The sequence below is a fragment of the Bos grunniens genome, chromosome 2 (genome assembly GCF_055505025.1).
Source record: "Bos grunniens cultivar Pamir isolate PY7600 chromosome 2, Bosgru_T2T1.0, whole genome shotgun sequence".
In the NCBI taxonomy this organism is placed as follows: domain Eukaryota; kingdom Metazoa; phylum Chordata; class Mammalia; order Artiodactyla; family Bovidae; genus Bos; species Bos grunniens.
In genome coordinates, this window is record NC_141166.1 from 45144907 (window position 1) to 45163083 (window position 18177).

Below are 18177 nucleotides of genomic sequence, written 5' to 3' on the forward strand. Positions count from 1 at the left end.
TGTACACTGCTCTCAGGTGAAGTATAACATTTTGCCGTTTCCATTGTCTGTTTTTCAACATATATTTGTTGAGTCTTGTACTGTGTTAGGTGCTGCAATGTAATACTGTATAAAGTGGACATTTTCCCTGCCCTCAGTCTTTAGGAATGTAGATAAAAAGAACGTTTACATGCAGCATGTAAACAAATTCTAATCATGTTAAGTACTATGAAGGAAACAAGTGAGTAATAGGGAATACAAGGGGGAGGATTAGAGCTACATTTCCTTTAGATGGTAAGGTCAGCAAAGGCCCTTCTAAGGGGGTGACGTTTAATTTAAAGTATGAAGGATGAAAAGCAGCCAGCTTGAGGGTGAAGGGAAATGTTCCAAGTGGAGAGGTGCATGAGAAACGAGCTTGTCATGTTTGAGGAGCTGAAGAAAGACTGTGTTGCTGGAGCCACCGTAGTTGAATGAAATATCTTGAGTTGTGTTTGGAGAGGTAGACAGGAATCATTAATTCAAGGCATGCTGGGGAGTGTGTGTGTGTTTTTTCCCCTAAATGCTGTGAGAAACTATTGAAGAGAGTAACTTCATCCATTCAACAAGTGGAAAATAGTTGTTTGCAAGTTTGGGATAAATGCAGTCACTTCTCATCTCCTTCTGCCTGAGCGCTGTTGCTACCCACTGCATCCACAGTAGAGCCCTTGTGCTCCAATCTGAGTATTGGAGTGGTGGTATCACTGCTGTATGTAGCCAACATCTGACTCTAGCTGCCTCTATATCCTGCCCTACTTATATACAGTTACGCATTTGTCATTTGAAAATAACTCAGCGCAGAACATGAACATTTAGGGTGGAGTGGGGAATGGAGTCAAGGGTGAGGTGTCAGAAGTTCCTAGATAACCAGAGCCACAGGGGCCTCTCTTTGTCAGTGCTCTCTGTACCATAGCACATGGCTGTTTTGAAGCTAAGTTGAGCTTATACTTATTTCAAAATAAGTATTGTGTCTGATTCCCCAAAAAGCATGGTGTCCCAGTTACTGACTCACCTCTGATCTGCACTTTTCCAAACTAGAACTTTATAACACTTGATAGTTGAACACAGTAAAATGAACACAGGAACACTGCTTAGGGCCTGGAATGCAAAAGGAATGCTTATTGCTTGTTTCCATCATCAATCCAATTGTCATTATACTACTGCTAATGAAATAACTACCCCCGTATACAGTTCTGAGGGGCTTCCCTGGTGGCTCAGTGGTAAAGAATCTGCCTGTAATACAGGAGACATGGGTTCTATCCCTGCTTTGGAGAGATCCCCTGAAGGAGACACACTCCAGTATCCTTACCTGGGAAATCCCAAGGACAGACGAGCCTGGCCGGCTAAAGTCCATGGGGCTTCAAAAGTGTCAGACATGACTGAGTGTCTAAACAACATACAATTCTGAGCGGGGAGCCTCTGTAAAAGCAATGCAACCTGTTTCTTCTAGGAGCGGCATTACTCCCAGCACAGAATGTTTTATAAATGGGAGCAGTAGGCAAAGGACCCGTTGCTGACCTGATGCCCTTAAGTCTCTGGGTGCCATCCAGAAGACTTTTCCTGACCTGATACACTAACACATCTTTGTCCCTCTTTATTCCCTTAGCCTGCTTTATTTATTTATTTTTCATAGAACTTACCACTGACTGACTTCTCATCTCTCTCTCTCTCTGTCTCATGTTAAATGTAAACTCCATGAAATTAGGAACTCTGTATTCTCTGCATTCAAGCCCAGACCTACATAGTTTGGACAAACATCTGTCATATAAAAGAATGGTCCTCTAGTGACCATCAAGGTTTCAAGGACTGCTGTACTTGTTAACCACCATTTCTTCAGAGAAGTTGTAAAACTGCTTGTATATTACTGAAAGTGTTTTATCTTTGATAAGCAGTTTTTATTTACTATTATCCCCCCAAAGTTTATGCTAAAATCTTTCCAGACAGAAGGGATGTGACATAATGGGAAGAACAGGTAGTTGTTCACTTCATAACAGCCTGTATGATCTTTGAAAGATAATTCTTTCTGGACCTGAATCAGTACAATGGACATAATAATTATGTTAGTCCTGCATTATTGATAATTAAATGAGGCACATGCCTTATAGTACATGGCAAGTGGGTGTTTGATTAATATTAGTTCTCTTCTTAGTTGAGAATGTATTTCATGATTTCTTCAGGGGGAAGTAAACTAGTGGTTATGATTATTTTGGTTCTAAGCAGTTTGATAGAACATTTCATGAGCAGTAAATTGTTCATCACTCCAAGTTTTCTTTGAATCATTTTAAGTTACATAACTTTATTACTGTTGTAATCTGTTAAATAAACTTGATCTAAAAAAAAAAAACACCTAACTTATTTTCAGCCCCTTAATTTCAATCCTGTTTGTTCTGAACCCAAAAAGCCTTAATCATTTCATAGTTGAAGGAATTCATAGCCAGTTCTTTGCAACTTTAACTTTCTGTAAGTATTCTAATTTTTACTCTAAGAAAATGCTGTAACATTTTGTAACCACAGCATTAGCTTTCATTTAATCATAAGATCTTCACTGAGTTTTTGTCCTTTATGTAAATTTGAGAAGGCTTGGCATTTGATGGTTATTGATAGCCACACAGGAGTTTTTCAGGCGGAAAATAGGTTGTCTCTTGCCCTTTTAAGAGAAAGGGTAAGAGAAAAAGTTAAGTTGTTATATGTGTGAGGTATCTTTTACTTACGTTTAGGATGGTTGTGAGACAGTGTGAACAAAGGGATAGTCCAAAGATAAGGGGCAGAAAACTTAAGACCTGATTTTGCCAACTTTAACAAACAGAAGAGAATATGAGACGAACAAAGCTTTGTTCTTTGTATTAATCTTGGCCTGCAGACATTGAATACAGCTTTGTATTGCCTAAAGAAACCGTTAGATGTCTTCTAAGTATATAATCTATAAATAACACATTAGCAAAGATTTATTGATCTTTGCTGTATCACACGGCACTCTGATCTTAAAACAGTTTCTTCCTTTTCTTGGTTGTTACAGTTAAAAATTATGATTCTAGATTAAATATAGTAGATAAAAACCAAACTTTCTGAGGAAGAGCTTATTGTCCATGGGAAGTGTAAAGTACTATGAATCTTGCAATTTGATCAAATATTTGTATTTCATTTTGCTCCAGTGACATTCAAATTCTAAAAGTTAGAGGCTTCTTGCAGAGATTAATTATCCTTGCTAATGGACTGGAGAAGAGTAAACTAAAATGTGCCCACACTGAAAGTAAGCATGTGTGTGCATGCTCACTTTGTCCCTGTGTGCTCAGCTGCGTCCGATTCTGTGACCCCATGGACTGTAGCCCGTCAGGCTCCTCTGTCCATGTGATTTCCCAGGCAAGAGTACTGGAGTGGGTTTTCACTTCCTACTCCAGGGTATCTTCCTGAGCCCAGTGACTGAACCCATGGCTCCCGCATCTCCTGCATAGGCAGGCAGATTCACAGCACTTAAATTCGAATTTGAGGCAGCTATAACACAGACCAACTTATATAGTTAATTAAGAGTAGTATTTTGAGCAAATGGAAGAATAGCTAAATTTGGATGTTAAAATAGCCCCACCTGGCTGTTCTACATAAAAATGGTTTCTTATTGATGGCTAGGGAATCTAAATTGGTTGTTTCTCTTGTTTCTGTAATCTTTTCTTCCTGGGTGTCAACTTTTTAGCCTTTGGAGCAGAAACTGATCTGGGAGTTGAAACTAATCTTATAATTGAATGACTTTTTATGTCAGTGCTTCAAAAGATAGCATTAATTGTATTCTATTGTATTTGGTAAATAATAGTATACTAAAAATGGAAGTATGAAAATACTGCTTTGGTATTTATAACCAGTATCAGAATGTTATATTAAAATTTTTATATTCCCTTTTTGAAAAGACTATTTTTAAGAGCATTTTCAGGTTCACAATAAAATTAAGAAGATATAGCGATTTCCCATATACCACTTGCCCTCACACGTGCATAGCATCCCCATTATCAACATCCCCCACCAGAGTGGTACATTTGCTGCAATTGATGAGCAAGTATAGGTAACATTATTATCACCCAGAGTCCATGGTTTACATTAGGGTTCACTCTTGGTGTGTATTCTGTGGGTTTGGACAAATGTATAATGACATGTAGCTATCATTATAGTATCATACAGAGTAGTTTCACTCCCACAGAAATACTCTGTGCCACTTATTCACGTCCCCCGCACCTCCCGCCCCCAACCTCTGACAACGATTATTCTTTTTACTGTCTCCATAGTTTTACTTTTTCAGGATGTTGTATAGTTGGAATCACATAGTATGTAGCTTTTTCAGATTGGCTTCTCTCAGTTAGTAATACACATTAAAGTTTCCTCCATGTGTTTTATGGCTTGATAGCTCTTTTTTTTTTTTTGCTTTTGTGAGTTAGTTGCTCAGTAGTGTCTGACTCTTCGTGACCCTGTGGACTGTAGCCAGCCAGGCTTCTCAGGCCATGGAATTCTCCAGGCAAGAATACTGGAATGGGTTGCCATTCCCTTCTTCAGGGGTTCTTCCCTACCCAGGGATTGAACTCAGGTCTCCTGCATTCTTTTTCTTTTTTTTTTAAGCATTGAATAATAATATTCCATGGTCTGGATGTTGCATAGTTTATCCATTTGCCAACTGAAGGATATCTTGGTTGCTACCAAGTTTTGGCATTATAAGGAAAGCTGCTATAAGCATCAATGTGTCGGTTTTTGGGTGAATGTACACTTTCAGCTCACTTGGTAGATACTAAGGAACTTGATTACTGGATGGTGTTGTAAGAGCGTGTTTAGTTTCGTAAGAAACTACCATAGTATCTTCTAAAGTAGCTGTACGATTTTGCATTCCTCAGGGAAAGATGAAAGTTCCTGTTGTTCCACACCCTGACCAGTGTTTGGTGTTTCCAGTGTTTTGGCAGTCTAAGATGATACATGCGTAGTGGTATATCGTTGTTTTAATTTGCAGTTCTCTAATGATATGTATGAGCAGCTTTTCACAGGCTATTTGCCATCTGTGTAATCTTTGGTTAAAAAAGATTTCGTCAAATCTTGTTTTGGTGAAAACCTTCTGTTCAGGTTTTTTGCCCAGTTTTTAAATTGAGTTGTTCATTATCTTACTGAGTTTTAAGAGTTCTTTTATGTTTTGGATGATAGTCCTATTATCAGATATGTCTGATAAATATTTTACTAATATTTTCTCCTAGTCTGTGGCTTGTCATTCTCTTGATATTCTTTTTCTTAAAAATATTTTTTGACTTTGAAGACATCTTTTTTTTTTTTTTTAATTTTGCAGGCTAGTTATGAAAGAATTTGGCCTTGTAGAAGTTCATGTTTATATTCCAGGTACACAAAGCATTGATTCTATCAGTTCTTCTTCATCAGACTTTGAGATTTAAATTTGCTTTTCAGAAAAATGAAGTGAAAGTTGAAATTATGCCTTGGAAAATTTCTTTGTAGCAGCTATTCATACCAATATAAGGATGTGGCAAATGAACCATGAAGAAACATACAATCATTATACCCTTGAGAAAACACTCATAAAACTTCTGTACTCTTTTCCAAAATATATATGGTCAAATAACTGATTTCATAAAAACCACTGGGAAATACTCGTACTTAAAATTCCTTTATAAGAGTAGTGCTCTACTCATCAGAAACACACACAAAATTTGGTAATTTAATAATGATTTTGTTTCTCCAAGACACAGAATTCTAGACGCTGAGAATTTTAAAGACAATAGTCTAGTTTTCTCATTTTATAACCTTCTTTAAAAAGAAATATATATCTTAAAATATACAGTCAACATGTTTTATAATTCTGTAGTTTATTTGCATAAAGGGGGAGATAGGATGATTTAATCTTTAATCGAAGGAGTATATATACCTAAGAATCTAAGAATCCAGTCTCACTCCTCTCTGTCGTTAAAATGCACTTCTTTGTTCTCTGTCTAATTGGGTTTGCAGATAGTATTTCCTGACCTTGGTTATTATGTTAATTCACTGACTGCTTTCATTGAAATGGATCAGATTTCTGGCAAACAAGCCCACTGTTTTCCCTGTTTTCTCTGTTCTGCAGAGTAGTAAATACTAAGCTTGAAATGAGGGAGACAGCCTAGAGTATGAAATGAGAAGAGAAGCAGATCAAAAAATAAGAAAGCTAACAGAATTTAAGAGAACAGGGAATAATCTATTAAATGAATTGAGTTTAACTTGTTTTTTTTGCCCTGGAAACTTCAGTTTTTTAATGAAATAACACATGGGTTGTGATTATTAATCACAATCTAGAGCAGATAAAGTCTAGTTGATGTAAATAGGTTTCTCTCTTCTTTTTTAAAGTCATGTTAAGTAAAGGAATATATAATATGGTATTTTATATTTTCTTAGATATTTTAGATATTTTCTAGAGCAACCAAGAGCATAGAATTAAAAAGTAATTCTTTATTATAAGCAAAGGTTTACTTTCATGAGTTTCTTTCAACTGGAGATTAATGCTGCAATGTACTATGGCCTCTTGCTGGAAAGTACAAGTAAGTACAAGGTGTTACAGTACTATATGTTGTTCTAGGAGAGAATAGGAAATGTTTTATTTTATTTAAGTATAGTTTTATTTTATTGCTATTCATTTAAATTTATGAAGCAGAAATTACTATAAGTTAAATATTTGGAAAATTACATATTTTAGTGTGAATTAAAAACAAAATTGAATTTAGTGACATGAGACATTGATTATATTGTGTGATTGTTCCAAAGCAGAGTAAAACTTAGAATTAAATGCAGCCTCCTCTGTTCATATTTATGTATTAATGAGAACATACCTATATTTTTATTATGATTGTTTATATGGTTGCAGAGAGATGAATTGATGCTGGGTTGTTTTGTTTTTTTTTTCTGTTTTTATGATGATGATATGTTTTCATTACAACAGGACAAAATGTTGATATGCAAAAGATTGCCCATACTTTCTAGGGGAGTATAAATTCAGAGGCACTGGCAAGCCCATAGATAGCCTCGTTTTCCCTATCTTGAAACCTGAAATTTGTCTGTTTCAGAATGACAGTCAAGAATAAAACTGTTGGATTAAATTAAACTAATTTACCACAGCCCTAGAATATGAAAATGTAGTCTTAATATAAGAAGTCTTCAAGTGTGCATCTTAAAAATTTTTTTTAATAATATGTCTGCTCTCACTTTGTGAACCTGGTTATTTCTAAAATGTGCTCCATATTAAGTGTGTGAAGTTATATTCTTACGGAAATTCAGTGTTAACAGCGTTCTTAAGGATAAAAAGACTTCTCAAAAAATTCTCATTATTTTAACATTAGTTTATCTGAAGTGCTTTGTGTCCACAGGAAGAACAGGCAGCAAAATTGAAAGCTGAGAAGATCAGAGTTGCCCTAGAGAAAATTAAAGAGGCACAAGTGAAAAAGGTGATATTTGGGCTTTTTCTTGGTTTGGGATTTTTGTCCATCTTATGGGTTTATAAAGAATTGCCTTGTTTATATAATGTAACTGTAAGATGCAGCAAGCTATAGCAGGGCATTTCTTTCTAAATACATTTCCACATGTATTTTTTGGTGAATAAAATACATTATAAAAGAAATAACTTTTCTGGTTCTAAATTCTAAAAGAGGAAAACAAAATAGCTTTATTATAATCTTATATGTTACTTTAATTTTTAAAAAAGCATTAAATTTGTTTAGTTATTGAATACTTAATTTTAGAATCTTCTTCTTACATAATAGAGTCATTATTTGTGTTTTAACTTATATTTAGCTAAGGACATTGTTCAGAATATTATTCAATATTGGAAGAAGTTTTTAGAATGCCTGTTTTTCAGTTTGTATTTAATTTTCCTTTTTCCTCTTAACAGCTGGTGATTAGAGTCCACATGTCTGACGATAGTTCTAAAACAATGATGGTGGATGAGAGGCAGACAGTGAGACAAGTGCTGGATAACCTGATGGACAAATCCCACTGCGGTTATAGTTTAGACTGGTCTCTGGTGGAAACCATTTCTGAGTTACAGATGGGTTAGTAATATCATTGCTATAATTATTTTTTAAATTTCTGTGTAATTTCAACTGTTTTCATGTTGATAAAAGCAGCTAGAGACATTTTAATATTTTTTCCTATAGTATAACCCTGGCTTTTTTACATTGTCTTTCCCTCATTCTTCCCCCATATATTTTGAGATTTCTTTGAGTACAGTATCATGTCCAGTTCATTTTAGGTTTTCTTATGGCCAAAACAAAGTTGTTCTTTTTTTAAGGTAACAAAATATTTTTTCCCTTCAGATGTTATTAAGAACTGCATATATTAGACACATTACTAAAACCCATTACATTTATTCACATTTGTACTGAAGCCTTGATAACAACATTTGACTTTCAGGGGAAACATAAAGCACATCTTATTTTTAGCTAGATGTACTAAGTCTTAATTTCCTATGTTTTGTAGTTTCTTACGGTGTTTTCTAACTTTGAAAATTCCTAATTTTTTTAATACCATCTTTGACTTTAAAAAAAATTAATTTATTTTAATTAGAGGCTAATTACAATATTATAGTGGTTTTTGCTGTTGCCATGAATCAGCCATGGATGTACATGTGTTCCCCATCATGAACCCCCCCTTCCACCTCACTCCCCATCCCATCCCTCAGCGTCATCCCAATGCACCAGCCCTGAGCACCCTGTCTCATGCATCAAACTTGGACTGGTGATCTATTTCACTTATGATAATATACATGTTTCAATGCTATTCTTTCCAATCATCCCACCCTCACCTTCTCCCACAGAGTCCGAAAGTCTGTTCTTTACATCTGTGTCTCTTTTGCTGTCTTGCATATAGGGTCATCTTTATCATCTTTCTAAATTCCATATATATGTGTTAATATACTGTATTGGTATTTTTCTTTCTGACTTACTTTACTCTGTATAATAGGCTCCAGTTTCATCCACCTCATTAGAACTGATTCAGATGCGTTCTTTTTAATAGCTGAGTAATATTCCATTGGGTCAGTGTACCACAGCTTTCTTATCCATTCGTCTGCTGATGGACATCTAGGTTGCTTCCATGTCCTGGCTATTGTAAACAGTGTTGTGATGAACAGTGGGGTACATGTGTCTCTTTCAGCTCGGGTTTCCTCAGTGTGTTTGCCCAGCAGTTGGATTGCTGGGTCGTATGGCAGTTCTATTTCCAGTTTTTTAAGGAATCTGCTCACTGTTCTCCATAGTGGCTGTACTAGTTTGCATTCCCACCAACAGTGTAAGAGGGTTCCCTTTTCTCCACACCCTCTCCAGCATTTATTGTTTATAGACTTTTTGATAGCAGCCTTTCTGACTGGTGTGAGATGGTACCTCACTGTGGTTTTGATTTGCATTTCTCTGATAATGGGTGATGTTGAGCATCTTTTCATGTGTTTGTTAGCCATCTGTATGTCTTCTTTGGAGAAATGTCTATTTAGTTCTTTGGCCCATTTTTTAATTGGGTCGTTTATTTTTCTGAAATTGAGTTACGGGTGCTGCTTGTATATTTTTGAGATTAATTATTTGTCAGTTGTTTCATTTGCTATTATTTTCTCCCATTCTGAAGGCTGTCTTTTCACTTTGCTTATAGTTTCCTTCGTTGTGCAAAAGCTTTTAAGTTTAATTAGGTCCCATTTGTTTATTTTTGCTTTTATTTCCAGTATTCTGAGAGGTGGGTCATAGAGGATCCTGCTGTGATTTATGTCGGAGAGTGTTTTGCCTATGTTCTCCTCTAGCAGTTTTATAGTTTCTGGTCTTACATTTAGATCTTTAATCCATTTTGAGTTTATTTTTGTGTATGGTGTTAGAAAGTGTTCTAGTTTCATTCTTTTACATGTGGTTGACCAGTTTTCCCAGCACTTCTTGTTAAAGAGATTGTCTTTTCTCCATTTATATTCTTGCCTCCTTTGTCAAAGATAAGGTGTCCATAGGTGTGTAGATTTATCTCTGGGCTTTCTATTTTGTTCCATTGATCTATATTTCTGTCTTTGTGCCAGTATCATACTGTCTTGATGACTGTAGCTTTGTAGTATAGTCTGAAGTCAGGCAGGTTGATTCCTCCAGTTCCATTCTTTTTTCTCAAGATTGCTTTGGCTATTCGAGGTTTCTTGTATTTCCATACAAATCCATCTTTGACTCTTAAAAACCCTTTAAAGGTTTCTTTTTGTAATATTATGTGATTATAGAAACCTCACAATAATTATTTTATTAGGCTATATTCAATCAATAGTCAATTTCAACTTGCCATTTTGTTTATAAAATATATTTGCATTGCTTTTACTGTCTGTTATATCTTTAAATATTTTATAGCAGTTTCCAGAGCAATAAAAATTTAATAATTAACCTTTTTCTGTTAGAATGCACAAACACAAACCCCAAAACCAAACCATCAGTTAGAAGTTTATTAACAGGTATAGGCAGATATTCTAATAATACTTATTATAACTATTCTTGAAGAATTAAAAAGGTTCAAGATCACAGATGTGGCATCACCATACTCAGAAAGTTTTTGGCTGCTAGTTTTTAGAATATTTCCATGACTGTAGGTTTAAGGTTCATAACCATGACTTAATCATATGTGGCACAGTGATACAAATAGAATATGTAGTTTTTTAGTACTTGTTGAATGAATAAAAGAAAACTAAGAGCCCAAAATAAGATGGTAAAATAAGCTATGACAAATGTAAATCATTCATTTAAACAAGAGATTATTAGAAAGGATGAATAAACAAAATGCAGTTGTTCACTATCTACAAAAGACCTTTTTCCTAAAGACACAGAAAGCTTGAAAGTAAAAGGAATGTGGAAAGACACTAACCAAAAGAAAGATAATGTTAACTATGTTAATATCAGACAAAATAGACTTTAAGCAAAATACATTACTAGAGATAAGGAGAACCATACGTCTTCATCAGGAAGATAAAATCATTCTAAATTTTATCTAATAATGGCATTAAATTACATAAAGCAAAAGAAGTTGGTGGAACTACCAGGAGAAATGCACAAGTCTGCCTTCATAGTAGAAAGTTTCACCTAAGAATCTTTGCAATAATCAACATAATCAAGCAGACAAAAATGAATATAGATATATTTAGAGCACTAATAACAGGAAAATACACATTCTATACAGGCAGAAGTGTAATGTTTCCGAAAATTGATTCCAGTATGAGGTCATAAGCAGCTCTCTAGAAATTTCAAAACAAAAATCAGTATCTCTAGAATATGTTCTTTGAACATATGTTCAAGATATAGGGCATGTTCTTTGATTCCTAATTTGGAAATTAGAAAATATATCCATGTTTAAAATTAAACAATTTATAGATCAAAGGAGAAATCATCTTGGAAATTTTTTGAATGACAAGGAACAAATAGTGTTGGAAGCACTTAATACTAGAATTTATGAAATGCGACTAACAGATTGTGTTTAAGGGTGGGATGGTAAAAGGCTGAAGGCTGAAGAAGAGCTTGAAGTCAGACAGTCTAGATTCTAGTCCTGATCCTTCCTTGTAGCAGCTGTGTGACGTTGCTAAAGTCACTTTACACCATGAGGGCACATTTCCTTATTTGAAAATACAGGAAATACCAGATAGTCTATAAGGGTGTCAGTTTAGATTCTATGATTTTGCTGTCAAATACTTCGCAAGGTTTCTTGTCTTTTATGCAATTCTGACAAATACTAACAAAATACTGGTGTTTTATTTTGGGACAGAGAGAATCTTTGAAGATCATGAAAACTTGGTTGAAAATCTTCTTAATTGGACAAGAGATAGCCAAAACAAGCTTATATTTATGGAGCGTATAGAAAAATATGCACTTTTCAAAAATCCACAGGTGAGGCTATGGCTTGCAGAGGTCAGGATTCTTAAATGTTCATATTATATAATTTTCTGAGTGCTAAGTTAATAGAGTTAAAAGACTTGACAGCCACTCAGTTGGAGCTTTGTGGCTGCAAAACCCCATGGGAGCATTCACTAGTGCCAAGGTGGCAAATCTGCTGGGCCCCAGGTGTTGGGCTTCGAAGAAGCTACCAGTTCCACAGAGCCAGATGGGGTGAGCCCTAGGAAAAGCAGGATTACCTCCAGGGGGTTAGCAGATTTCTGTTCTAATTCAGAGCCGTTTTGGACCCTGCTCTTTATTCAGTGAGTTCCTCATCCATCAAAGAAAAGTACTTATATATTTAAGTTTCCCTACTTTCATCATTTATTCATTTAACACTTTGATTTGTTTTCTGAATTATTTTTTTGAAAATCCCAGTAACCTTGATTATAAACAGTCCCACGTTCTATTATATGTTACCTTGATCTGTTTGGTATCTTTGCTTGTCCCAAAATGTTTATGTTAATTCTTCCTAATACCCAAATATTTTATAAATATCAATAAGTGAAAGAAAACAATACCACTATAAAAAATAGTTGTGAGGAAAAACAGTGGCTGCTTTAAAGTTATTGAATAGTTTCCTTCAGACTACGTGATCATGACACATCTTTACTGGATATTTTTAGTGAAGAATACACATTTAGGAATACCAACAATTTTTTATGGATGATTGTGAATGAAAGTTTCTTAAGGATAATAATTAGAATTCAGATTTTAGTTGAGTAAATGAGATCATGGTAGCCTCAGGGAATTTGGGATTTCTTCTTTAAAAGCCAGAACATAGATTAAATTTACTACATCTGAATCAGTTAAGCTCAGCATATTTTAAGCAAATTTGCCCCACTTGTTGTACTTACTAATTCATAAACCTTTAAGGTCCTGTCAGTGTAGCTTTCATTAAATATACGAAAACACATTGCTAGCTGTGGCATGGAATACCTCCGCAGGATTTGGGGGAGGGTGGTTTATGGAATAATTCAAAATAAATGGATAAAGTAAGGAGGAGGCTAGTATTAAGCATTTCTGTGAAGATGCCAGGAACAGGTTTCAAAGGAATGTTCCCCCTCACTCTGCATAGGCAGAAATAGACTCAGAGTTGCTGTGTCTCTAGAAGAAATCATCTGTGTACCTGTGCCAGGAGAATAGTAGAGTGTCCTTTAACATTCATCTACTCGTTTTTCTAGAATTACCTTCTGGGGAAAAAGGAAACAGCTGAGATGGCAGATAGAAACAAAGAAGTGCTGTTGGAGGTATGAGTCTTCCTCCCCAACCCCTTTCCTTGTACATTATAATATTAAAATATTAAGCACCTTTTTTGAAGCCCAGAATGTCAGTGCTCTGTATTGATCATTACAGTTGTAACTGGAGAAGCCTATTTTCTTCCATAGCCTGATGGGGAGAGTTCAGCTTTGTGAATGTTAGAACACTGAAGAACCTTATAAAAGCTATTATTTTGCCAAGCAGTATACTAGTGGGTTGAAAGGACTTAGGAGCTTTTAGAAGGTAACAAGTGAGAGAAAAGGCTGGGTCAGTGAAGGGTGTGATTGTGCTTTTTTATCTGCTTACCCAGAGAGGAATTTGTATATAGTTAGTTATTTACCAAATAATTCAAACCTTAGTCTGAAATAACTAATTTTAAAAATCATAATGATGATTTTTTTAAAATATACATTCCTTATTTTGAAGATTAATGAAACAAATTCAAATATAATTGAATTTTTGCCCTTTGCTGATTTTAGAGAACTAAGGTCAAAGATGTTAGCGTGTTTGAAAATCTGAAAAAATTCATATTTAGCAACAAGACTATTAGGGGGATGAAGATCAGCACTCAGCTTTTCATAGGGAGGCTAGTTATAATTAAGAAAAATTCTCTTCATAATTCCTAATTTTTCTGTGTTTTGGGGGAAGAAATTAATTCATGTTCATGTGTTCAAATTTAGTGAGGATTTCTACTTTCCCTTTACTAAATACATGATTGATTTTTTAAATTCTTATCTAAATACAGACATTAGAATACAAAATTTTTAGTTTGTTTACATTCCTTTCAACTTAGTATTAAATAAACAATAAATGCTTGCCTTGTTTTAGATCATATGCACTGATTGTTTTTAAATTGTGAAAGTGCAATCATTTGTTTAGCATGTTGCCTTCTTTTAAAATATATTCCTTTTTAGCATGCAGCTAATATAAATTTGGGCTTCTCTTGTAGCTCAGACAGTAAAGAATCTGCTTGAAATGTAGGAGACCTGAGTTTGATCCCTGGGTTGGAAAGATCCCCTGGGGAAGGAAATGGCTAGCCACTCCAGTATTCTTATCTGGAGAATCCCATGGACAGAGAAGCCTGGTAGACTACAGTCCATGGGGGTCCCAGAGTCATATACAACTGAGGCACTAACACAGTTAGTGGCTAATCTAAATGTTAATTTGGAGACAAATAAAGTCTAATGCTCATGTTAGCTCTGATGCTTTCATTACATTTACTGTAACTATGTTTTTACAAATGCATTTAAATGCTGTTATGTGCAGCTCAGCTGACATTTCAACTTAGTTTCGTCAAAACAGTTTTAGGGAAAAGTTCACAGGGATTGCCATAGTTGTTCCAAAGTAAAGCCATGTAATGTTTGGAAAGTTCTAATTGAGGTAAAATTAGCAGTGTGGTTTTTATACAAAGGTATTTTAGTTTAATCACAGTGTCATGCATTTCACAGGGGTAGACACAACTTTGGTTTGAGAATCCAAGGATTATGTCTTTCCCAATCATCTTCTTATTTTAGGAGTGTTTTTGTGGAAGTTCTGTAACTGTACCAGAAATTGAGGGAGTCCTTTGGTTGAAAGATGATGGCAAGAAGTCCTGGAAAAAACGTTATTTCCTCTTGCGAGCATCTGGTATCTACTATGTCCCTAAAGGAAAAGCAAAGGTGCGTCCCTTCTGCTGACTTTAAGCTTCCTCATTATGCTGATTGATTTTAATCTGTAGTGAGCAGACTGACACGGTGATCCAGGCTGTGATTTGTTTCCACTCGTGAGCATTGCTTTGTTTATTGATCTATTATAAGGAAGAGGAAATCTGAAAATGTTCACTTTCTGCTCATTCATTGGGCCCATCTCGATTCTCCTGGTGAATTTGAAACCATGCTTTTATTATTTTTAAACCTTCTGCCAGAGTCGTTTTTGTTTTTTATTGTTTGGGGGAAAATAGCTTTCCGGGCTTGTAGGCATTTCAGCTTTGCTTAGGTAATGTACTTCTGCTGCGGGCCCTGGTGGTAGCTGTCATTTCTGTGCTTACGGGGCCAGCTCTGTTGAAGTTCTCTACAGGATCATCTCATCAGGTCTTTACCACCATCTCGAGAGGTAACTGTTGTCTCCCCTTTTTAACTGGCGAGGAAACACTGACTTGAGAATTGTGCTTGAGACATGCACGGCAGGCACTGAACTGCCTGGTATCTCTTGTTCTTGCCAGAGAGCTCTATTATAATACTATATTGTATTTAATATACTATACTGTATTTAAAGTCTCTTTAAAATACCACCCTTTCCAAGTAAGGACAAGATGGTAAGTGAAATGGACTGCCTTTCTTGTTGTGTGGTAGTTTTAAGGAAGAAACTTCTATAGAGAATCTCACTGTTTTGTCTTCTACAGAATAGCAATAATTTCTACTTGGTAAAGCTTGATTCTCAGGTAAAAGCTGTTACCAGTGATATTTGCTTGTTTACGTGTTATTGTTAATTCAGTCTTTTGGGGGTTTTCTTCTCAGGTCTCTCGGGACCTGGTCTGCTTTCTTCAGCTGGATCATGTAAACGTCTACTATGGACAGGACTATCGGAACAAGTACAAAGCTCCTACAGACTATTGTCTGGTGCTCAAGGTAAACATGTATCTCTTTTTAGGAATTTTAATTGATATTAGACGTAGAGAAGGTTATTGGACATCTTAGAATAGTTTGGGTCTCCATTGAGTATACTATTTTTGCTTTATTCTATGGTGTGTAGGTTTTTTAAAGGAATGGTTAAGGGACTTCCTTAGCAGTCCAGTGGTTAGGACTTGGCACTTTCATTGCTGGGCCCGGGTTCAGTCCCTAATCGGGATTAAGATCCCACGAGCCAGGAGGCAAAGCCAATAAAGTAAATGAAGAGAGAGAGGAAGGAAGGGAGGGAGATGGGGAGGAAGGAAGGAAGCTGTGCTGTTCCGTAGCTGACCCTGGTTAGAGCGATGATACTGGGAAATGGGTACTGAATTATAAACTGTGAGTCATAACATATAAAATGGATTAGATGATAAATTTGAGACTTTCATTTAATAGCAGCCTTATTTTAGGAAAACTTAGATCAGAGCCACATATGGGGTGAAGTGAGGAAGGAACATAGATATTTGTGCTTTTTAGTTCTTCTCCTATACTAACTCAGAGAAACCATCAGAGGACACTGTGCCTGAGAGTTCAAAGTAGACTGCCTCTCATCCAGTCCAGAAATAATTCTTGTCTCCCTTTTCTCCTGAACTGTGGCCCTGGTAGCCCATGCGTGTATTGTGACCTGTTTTTAGTGATTTTTTTCCCCCTTTATCCAAACTTTTGAGTTTCTCACACTTACCATATCTGAACTTTTGAGAGCTTACATTTTTACTGAATTTTATTGATAAGTTGCAACATTAGGAAAAGGTAGCATTAAAAAGTTCAATAGAGTTATGGGGATGATTAAGTTTTTTCTCATTGGCTCCATCAGAGATCCCCTTGGTAACTACTTAGGTCTACTTGTTTATATCATCTTTGCTTTTGTCTAAGAATTGTCACTTGGGTTTGAGAAGGTGGTTGTTTGGCGTTTGGGGGTAGAGTTTTGATTGCTTTGATAAAATTAGGTGTATTATAATGGTAACCCTTTATTAAGTGATCATTTTTGGAGAAAACTATTTCATTTAGTTACAGTAGCAAATAATTTTTTTTAAGTTAATATAAAGTAGCTTAATCCAGCAGTTTTCAAAATGAGGTTCAGGGTCACCTGGAGTCCCTGAGAACTTTGTCAAGGGACCCATGATATCAAAGTTATTCTTCTAATAATGCTAAGATGTTACTTGCCTTTTATACTCTCATTCTCACACAGGTGTATAATGGAGTTTTCTAAGAGGTTACATGACATGTGATGATATCTTTGCTGCTCTGGGTAGTGGAATGTATATTTGTTACATATTCTTACATTTGACTTTTTCTCAGCTTTAATTTCTTACAAGGTAAATATAAATAAAAGTTACTTGGGGGTCTCATAACACGGAGGCAGTAAGTGGCTCAGAGTTGTCAGTGAGAACCCAAGTTCTTTCCATCTTTCCCTGTTCCATCTTCTGCATATCGGCTTATTCTCAGACCAACTCACCTCAGTCACAAATGGCCACTGCCTCATATATAGACCCAGCAAAATCCAGCAGAGGAAGAGGGACTATTTTCCCCTCCATTTGTCTTTTTTTTTTTTTTTTAAGAGGAAAGAAGTATTTCCCAGGATCTCCTCCAACAGCCCTCTCCTGGAGAAACATGCCCTCCTACATTAATCACTGGCAAGGAACAAAGCCACCATTTTTGGTTTACATTAGTCAGAATTCACTCTCTGAGATGAATCCAGGCACATTGGGGCTCAGTCAGAAAAGAGGTAGGGAGGAGAAGAAAGCCTTGGGGAAGGCAGCCAGCTGTGTCTGTTAGGGCACTAGTAGTAAGCAGGACCATTGACTAGTATTTTAAGCCTTTTTGCAGCTCACAGAATTCTTAGGTTAAGAATATTTTTGTTCCAAGGGTTTATTGGTTTGTTTTTATAATAATGATTTGTATGCTTCATATTTGCTTCTAGTAAAGAATGTGTGTGTGTGTGTCGCTCAGTCATGTCTGACTCTTTGCAGCCCCTGTGGCCTGTAGCCCACCAGGCCCCTCTGCCCATGGGATTCTCCAGGCAAGAATACTGGAGTGGGTAACCAATCCCATTTTCACTAGTTGACTGAAGGTCGCTCAGACATGTCCGACTGTTTGCGACCCCGTGGACTACACAGTTCATGGAATTCTCCAGGCCAGAGTACTTGGAGTGGGTAGCCTTTCCCTTCTTTAGCGGCTCTTCCCAACCCAGGGATCGAAACCAGGTCTCCTGCATTGCAGACAGATTCTTTACCATCTGAGCCACCAGGGAAACTCCTCTAGAAAAATAGGTTAAACTAGTCTCCATACTTATATTATCTCTCTGTCTAGGAATATTTAATGTATTGAACTAAAAAAACAAC

The 18177-nt window shown here is 36.0% G+C and overlaps 1 protein-coding gene across 17 annotated transcripts in view; it reads left to right on the forward strand.

Moving 5' to 3' along the window:
- The window catches only part of RAPH1 (Ras association (RalGDS/AF-6) and pleckstrin homology domains 1), a 102949-nt gene that overhangs the window by 65328 nt on the left and 19444 nt on the right, over window positions 1-18177 (forward strand). For all 17 annotated transcript variants that reach the window (XM_086344646.1, XM_086344692.1, XM_086344736.1 and 14 more), the window contains 6 exons: window positions 7380-7457; window positions 7901-8060; window positions 11764-11885; window positions 13115-13180; window positions 14705-14848; window positions 15686-15796. In XM_086344646.1, the coding sequence (XP_086200772.1) occupies window positions 7380-7457; window positions 7901-8060; window positions 11764-11885; window positions 13115-13180; window positions 14705-14848; window positions 15686-15796 (681 nt within the window). The remainder of the gene's footprint in view (window positions 1-7379; window positions 7458-7900; window positions 8061-11763; window positions 11886-13114; window positions 13181-14704; window positions 14849-15685; window positions 15797-18177) is intronic.